Below are 8,041 nucleotides of genomic sequence, written 5' to 3'. Positions count from 1 at the left end.
CTCTGCAACCTGGTAATTTCTTTGATACGTTTTTCTCCTCCTTCAACACACATTCTTTCACGTTTTTTTCACAATTTTTATGTTTTCCTTCTGATTTTTTGTTATAATTACCAGAAACAGATGTTAGCTGCAATTCACCTTCAGCGAGAGCTGGTTTTAAAATGTTAGCTGCATCAATTGCATTTTCCGCTTCTCCAACCCCAAAACAAGTTTGCACTTTATTGATAAATAAATAAGAATGAAGAAGACAAAGATTTTCAGAATAAAAAACAAATCTACACAATCCCTAAACAACAAATCACTCTCCCTAAACCCATAAAACACAATCAATTTGGGATTAAACAAACCCTAAGAATTAAATCGATTGAAACAAAATAGCAAAAATGGAGTAGGCAGATGAGATAAAAAGAGGATGGCGGTGGATTTGACTTACCGGAGTGAAGATCCGGCGGAGATTACACTGGCAGAGAAGTTATCGGCGTCAAATTTTGTTTTTTTTTTCCTTCGTCGAAGAAGGAGACAGATTCTACAAAGTTTTTTGGGTAAATGTAATTTTTTAAAAAAATTTTCTGTTTTTAATTTAATCTGATTAAAATTAAATACCAATAATTCTTATTATTATGGTTAATTTCGATTAAAGGGTAGAAGAATATAAATAATTTGTAGAAGTATTAAGGGGACAACTTCCAAAATTAAAGTATTAAGGGGACAATAGTAGTATTTTTTATCTTATATTTTTAATTATCCCTTATATGAATAGATATGTACATCAGATAGTAAAGAAGATACAAAAAAAGTTCAAAAAATAATTTCGGAAAAATCAATATATTAAAGTCTTAAACAGAAGAAGATCTTTGGATATAAATTGGGATTTAGCTAGCATAAAAAACATTAACAAATCTCCAATATATTAAAGTGGAGGCACTATTGAACACTTGTCAGCTCTAAGATCAAAATTACTAATTACTGAAAAGATTAATTCTGTTATGCTAAACATCCCCATCTCAAATATTAATCATTAATTCACAAAACAAACTTCCTAATATATAGTTATTAGCAATAATTTTAATTTTTTTACTTAATTTATTATATGTAATTTTCTAAATATTTCTAATATAAATGCTCTAATATCAAGACACTTTCCCATATAAACATGGCTTATCCTAATATTGAAACATATTTCAAAACATGATAACATCAAAATTACATTAGATAAGTACATATCATACAATTCTTCTGTTTTATTAAAGCAAAATTAAAAACATAAAAAGTACAATACCTCTTAAGTCTTAACACAATTATGAAAGAAACAACAGTTATTTGAATAACTTCCCTCACCCCACTAATTTATACGCAAAATGATCTCATTCAAATTATAAATATTAAATTGAAAATTTTATTTTCTTGGAAAGTAAATTAATTAGTTGCATAAAATTAAGAAAGTATCTAATTAGGTAATCTTATACTAATAAAAGTTGAAGCTTAAAGGTGTCCACATAGGATTTAAGAAATTAATTAATTGGTCCACATTAACATTTAAAAATAAAACAAATTTACAAATTATAATATTATTGCTGAAAAAAAGAAATTAAGAATGTGTCCACATCAACATCCAAAATTAAGAAAAATTTACAAATTGTAATATTATTGCTGAATAACTAAGAAAGTTTATTGGTCTTATAAAAATTTTATTGGTCCACCTCAACATTGAAAACTGAAAATTTTCCAAATTCTATTATTGATTTTAAAATTATTAAAAGTAAAAAAAATTATATATTAAATTGATATTAATAATAAAAAACTAAAATAAAAAATATTAAAATAGGAAATTTTGATTTTAAATTAGATATATATACACATATTTAGAGACTCTTATATTAGCATCCAATTTTTTTTGTCACATAACTATAATAATTTTAAGTTTTTTTTCTTGTGTGTGCAACCATGTAAAATAAACTAAAACAAAAGATAGAGTAAGGTTTGACTAAAAATGAGTTATTACAAGGTAAAAGAACTAACTTGACTAAACTATATATTTAACTATTAGCTAAATTACAAAGAATATAATAAAAGAAGATATAAACAAAGCCACTACAAGAACAAACTTGACTAAACTATATGTTTAATTATTAGCTAAACTATAAAGAATATTATGAAAAGAGATATTAACAAAAGCACTACAAGTCGCTTTAATATTGAAAAAGATATCATAAAATCTCCAAAGCTTAGCCACCAAATTTGAGAAGAATGATAAATTTCAAGCAATCCGAGAAACATGTCAAATGATTGATACTCGACCTTTTGAAAAACCAAACACTGAAAATAGAGAAAAGAACATAGCAGAGGAGACTGAGGTATCTGAAGAAATTTTTTAAAATAACATAGCATCTGAATGGGTTTTAACAACCCAACATAAATAAAAAAAAAGTAACAATTAGCTGACCAACCAGCATCTGAATATATTCGGTAAGCCTCAAAATAAAGAGGAGAGGCTAAAATCACTTGCCGCAACGAGCCTCGTGCGAGATTTTACAGTTTTGATTTCTAAATGTATTACTAATAAAAGTTATAGCTATATGCCTCTAAGAATGTCCATATATGATTTAAAATTTCAATTATGTTGGTCCACATCAATATTTAAAATTAAGAATATTTCTAATTTTTAAAATTATATTGTTAACAAACATATATATTTAAAGAAAAATAAAAGTTGAAGCTATATGCCTCTAAAGACATCCACATAAAATTTAAAATGTCAATTTTATTATTTCACATCAATAACTAAAATTATTTTTTTTTTCTAAATTATAAAATTATATTGTTAATACAAAATAATATAGGAAAATTTGTTAATTAAAATTATTCTATTATTAATGATAGTTAAAGCTATATTATTTTCAAAGCATCCACATCAGCATTTAAAATTTTATTTTTATTCGTATATATCAAAATTATAAATTAAAAAAAAAATCATAATTCTAATATTATGATTAAAAAATATATTAAAAAATAAAAAAATCTCTATTAACCAAGAAAAAAATCAACATGATATTGAAATCTCCATTATCACTGTTCAAATCACAAATTTAATTTATTATCTATAAAAAATATAGCTACTTATACAAGTTTAAGTTACTTGATTTTAAAGCTTTTCATGTAGAATTTTAAATAACTAATATTTATGATTTATATTCATCTATTTTTTATAACATATGCAAAACATATCATCGAAATATGTAATATATTATGCGAAAATATGTAATATTTTTTTCTCATGTAAGATATTATGCAAAAATGATCAAAAAATTTACACTTTATATATTCAATTTGGAATTCAATAGATTAATGTAGAACTTCTTAGTTTTGAGTTGTTCAATTTGTTATTTCATTTTTATAAATTTGTATGTATTAAATTGTACTGGTTATGTCTACTTAATTATAATTAGAAGTGAGAACGAATATGATGAAACTGAATATAATTAAGAATTAGATGATTGTCTGGTTGGCTTTTCAAATTAGGAAATAGTAAAAAAAAAATCATCTAAACATAGGAAATGGGATTTCATAATTATGGTTTTTGGATCATGGAGCGACTATTGCATTTGATTATCGTTTCAGCACTTGAATTTCCCTTTTCTCATTTTGTTGGTACGAACCAAATATGTTTTCCCTTGGTGTTAGAGCTTTGCTTTCTTAGGTTTCACAAGAGATGTATATTTTATCTTTAGGTAACACTAACCTTATTTGGTCTTATAAGTAAATAAATATCTTCCTCTTTTAGTTTATTTACGGGCTACACCTGTTTCAATAGGAATAGCATTGAAGTACACTCTATGTAGACGTTTGCTTTAAGTTCCCCTGTTGCTATGTGTTAGAAAAACCTTGAAACGATTATATGACTCACAAACAAGAACCTGTAAATTTTAGTTGCAATTATGGCATTTCAAATTATAGATGGATCAGGAGAGGAGTTGGGACCTTCTATGATTAGCATGGTTGATCCAAATTGTCCTCTTCAAATTATGTTTGTTTTCTGTGCAATTGTGTCACAGGTCCGTTTCTTTGATTCATAATTGATCACCGTGCTGAATGATGTTATGGTTCACTGACCCATCTCTTAGATTCATCGTACTGAACTCATCGTTTTTTTTACCACAGATGGGAAGCTCTCAGGCCATAAAAGGAGAGATAACACCAGATGAAACAAGAAGAGTCACAAGTACAAAGGAAAAAGAATTTCTCTGGGAAATATTCGAGTAGTAATTTGCATCATCCCTGTAATTTGTTTCAAGTTGCTGGAACTGCATTTCAAAAACGTTTCATGTTTGACTAGAGTACCAAAAAAAAAAGCACATAAGACACACTGATACAATGGTTAAAATGATGAAGATGTTTTAAAGGAAAACAAAATGTGTGATCAATATGAATAAAGAGAAGTAAAAGATAGCAAAAATGTTTGAAAGTTAAACTAAGAGAACAAAAGAAGAGAGGAGCAGTTCAAAGAGACAAAACTAAACTTATGTAGAAATTATATATTATGAAGGATAAGAAGAAGAAGAACATGTTGAAGATTCTCGAGGAGCAACGAAGGGAGATCTAAATTAGGAATCTAGAGATACATAAATTTAAAGCCTTTGAGTATATGTAGTTAATCGATAGAGTATCAATGTTAATTAGTTTCTTTTGTGTTCTGATTTATGTGTAATATTGTTGATAAAAAAAGTTAAAACCTTCACGTACATGTAAGTGTGATAGATGGAGTTTAAAAATTGATGAATATGTAATTTTAATTTTATGTCTTACATTGCTGTTAATTTGTATTCAGTCTGGTATGATAACAAATTCAATTGTCTAAAGTTTTGGATTTCATTTTATAAACTTTATGCCCGAGCAAAGCGCAGGCTAACCACCTAGTATGATAGATTCATTGAAAAAACAGATATAACAATAATAAAAATGAAGAAAATGAAAAACAAATTCATTCTTATTAGAAGAGATGACATATAATCATTAAAAAATTATTTAAATACACTACTAATTGTCAAAAATATATTTATTCACAAATTTGGTGTGATTTTATTCATTTCGTATGCAACTATTGTTTTGGTTTCAAATTTAAAGTTGTTATGAATCTCAAAGAAAATATTTTAATTATTAGTTTGTTTTTTAAATTAATATATCAAAATAAAAATTTGTATTTGTTAAACAAGAGTAGAAAAAATATTAAATTTTATTTTTATTTTTTATTATTTTTAAAGAATATATCTATAATTAAAATAAAAGTGAAAATGATGGGAAAAAATTATCTTCTTGATTTAAACCCTGAATGTATAATATTTTATTATCATGTTAATACTATGTTTAAAAAGTACCATTTGATTAAGTTGTAAAAATTTTAGTTGGTTTTGGTATATTAACTTATAAGTGTTTGACCAAATAATATATTTTTGAAATATGATATACTGTATATAGATTCAAAACAAAACCCTTAAAACATCACAATTTACATAAAAATTATTAGATCAATACTATAATATTTTAATATATTATTAAAACACTAATATATAAAATTTATATCTTAATAAATATAATTAATTGCATATAATTTTTATCAACAAAATACCCATGCTATTATATATCAACAAAATACTCACGCGTAGCGTGGATGCAAAATCTAGTATTTTTATAAAAATATTATGGTATTGGTTAACCTAATTGAATTTGATTATGGGTAATTTTGGAAAACAAATAAATCCCAAAATATTTAGAAAAATAATATATGGAAAATGTGATCAACAAATAAAATAATTATAACTAATATATTCTCCACAAAAATTCCCACATATGATATGATGATTCTGTTTCCTAATCAATTTGTTCATAAAAAAAATCGGAATTAATCTCTTTCTAAAATTAGAAATCCGAAAAAATTCTAATCATTAAAACTCGAAAAATAAAAAGATATATTTATTACATGATTTGCGTTTTTTGTTAGTATTTTTGTGCTATGAATTTGGAAAAATGTAAACTACATTCAATATTTTGTATTCAATTTCTAATATTAACTTTCCCGCTTCTTTGATTTTATATCTATTTATTATCTAAACTTCTTTAAGAAGAAAATCTACGCCTATATAAGAAGGTCATTGGCTTCTTTCATATTCATCGATCATATCAATTCTCATTGTTTCTGTTTTTGTGCGTTTTTTTAAATTTGAAATTAACTGAGTTTTGTTGTTTTTTTTTTTTTGGTAAAGGGCTTTCTTAAATTTGAATTAAAAAGAGTTTACAAGGGAACAAGATGAAACCATTCGTCTTTTACAAAAAGGAAATAGACGAAGAAGAAATAAGAAGCTAGAAGGAGATTTACACAAAGAAGTGAAATCTCAGACAGGTCTAAAAGACGAAGACCAGATGACAATAAGGCTAGCCCGAGAAGAGTGATTGGTAGGAAGACTCATTGCTTTAGATTTTACAGCAGAGAGCACCAATTGAGCAATCTTCTACGGAGGCCAAGTAATACCGCTGTGATAACGCCTATTTCTTTCAGCCCAGAGTTCATAAATGCAACCTTGCCATAGTTGAAGTAAAGCCGCAGAAAGATCCTTTTGACGAGACGGATGGGGCAACCAAATCAGAACCTAAGCTGAAGGTGGAGGGAATACCTGTATTTTTGAAACCACTAACTTCCACACAATCATCGAGTAAGGGCAGTAAAAAAACAAGTGATCTCTTGATTCATTACCAACCCCACAAAGAAGACATAAATGTTCTACATCACAACCCCATCTTCTCAGGCGGTCAAGCGTTGGGTTACGATCCAGAACAAAAAGCCATGCCGAGAAAGCATGTTTGGGGATTCTTACTTTTGGCCAAACGAGCTTGAACCAAGGCACCTCCTCCTTACGCTCTCTTATACTGTTCCAAACATATCTTGCAGAAAACGATTTCTGGACTTCTCCATTAATCATCCAGACTGGAGAATCACACGATGCAGAAGGGACAATCGATGATAGGAAGGAATATAGTTGAAGCTGCTTCTCAGACCGAGCGTTAGGAAGATTCCAGCCCTGAGAAGAGATTTGTTGGCCTACTGTTGAAAACAGAGGGATGCCAAGACGAGAAGGGCCATCATCACCCATAAACTGGATCAAAGGACCAAAAGGAGTCCATGGATCCCACCAGAAGAAGGTATCATCTCCATTTCCAATAAAAATCTGAATCAAAGAGCTTGCTTTCCCCCTTAATTTCAGAAGTCTGCGGAACATCCAAGAGAAAGAATAGTTTTCCTCATTTAAGGCCCAGAAAGGTGAGTGAGATAGGTATTTGGCTCTGATCCATGCTACCCACATTGATCCTGCTCTGAAAAATAGCATCCATATGAGTTTTAACCCACATGTATCACTCCAACTACTCATTTTTCTCATGCCGAGACCTCCTTCAGATTTCGGGTAAGAGATGCTGTCCCATGACACTTTTTCACCTTTGGCAGAGATAAAAGAACCATGCCAGAAAAAAGCCGCAACAAGAGTATTGATTTGCTTGAGAACTCGCTGTGGGATAAAAAAGCAGAGCTCCAAAATCCAATAATTCCAGGGATGACAGAAGAGAGAAGAGCATACCTGCCTGCCAGACTCAGGTGTTTTAGGGTCCATGAAGAAAGTTTCTTTTTGACCTGAGCCAGCAAAGGATCACAATCCGCTACAGATAGTTTTCTCGAGCAGAGGGGCAAGCCCAGGTAGCGGATTGGAAGTGACGAAGGGGTCAGGTCAAACCGGTCTTGAATCTCAGATAAATCCTCCTCCGGGACACCCGATGCAAACATCTGTGTTTTGGAGATATTTACGCCAAGGCCTGATAGCTCCTCAAATTTCCTCAGAATGGACAGAACGCCTGCAACATTTTGAACCGAGCCTTCCAGGAAGATAAGCAGGTCGTCTGCGAAGGAGAGGTGTGTCAGCTGGAGGTCTTCGCACTCTGGATGGTAATTGAAAATACCCTCAGATGCTCCTTTGTTTAAAATCAGAGATAAAACATTCAT

General features: G+C 29.1%; 1 protein-coding gene across 1 annotated transcript; it reads right to left on the bottom strand.

Annotated features, from left to right (window-relative positions):
• Positions 1-6,641: 6,641 nt before the first annotated feature.
• LOC112084468 lies at positions 6,642-8,041 on the bottom strand. The gene is made up of 2 exons (XM_024153608.1): positions 7,676-8,041; positions 6,642-7,553 (listed from the first exon to the last, which is right to left on the bottom strand). The coding sequence occupies exons 1-2, from the start codon at positions 8,039-8,041 to the stop codon at positions 6,642-6,644; spliced, it is 1,278 nt and encodes a 425-aa protein (XP_024009376.1).

Source organism: Eutrema salsugineum, unplaced genomic scaffold (genome assembly GCF_000478725.1).
Source record: "Eutrema salsugineum unplaced genomic scaffold, Eutsalg1_0 scaffold_4, whole genome shotgun sequence".
In the NCBI taxonomy this organism is placed as follows: Eukaryota; Viridiplantae; Streptophyta; class Magnoliopsida; order Brassicales; family Brassicaceae; genus Eutrema; species Eutrema salsugineum.
This window is presented reverse-complemented; position numbering and strand designations above follow the sequence as displayed.

What these genes read in the sequence shown, in the direction of transcription:
- LOC112084468 (XM_024153608.1), bottom strand. Translation starts at nt 8,041, where the DNA reads ATGAATGTTTTATCTCTGATTTTAAACAAAGGAGCATCTGAGGGTATT. An exon ending in GTGATCCTTTGCTGGCTCAG is followed by an intron (nt 7,554 to 7,675) that starts GTCAAAAAGAAA and finishes TTTATCCCACAG; the next exon opens with CGAGTTCTCAAGCAAATCAA.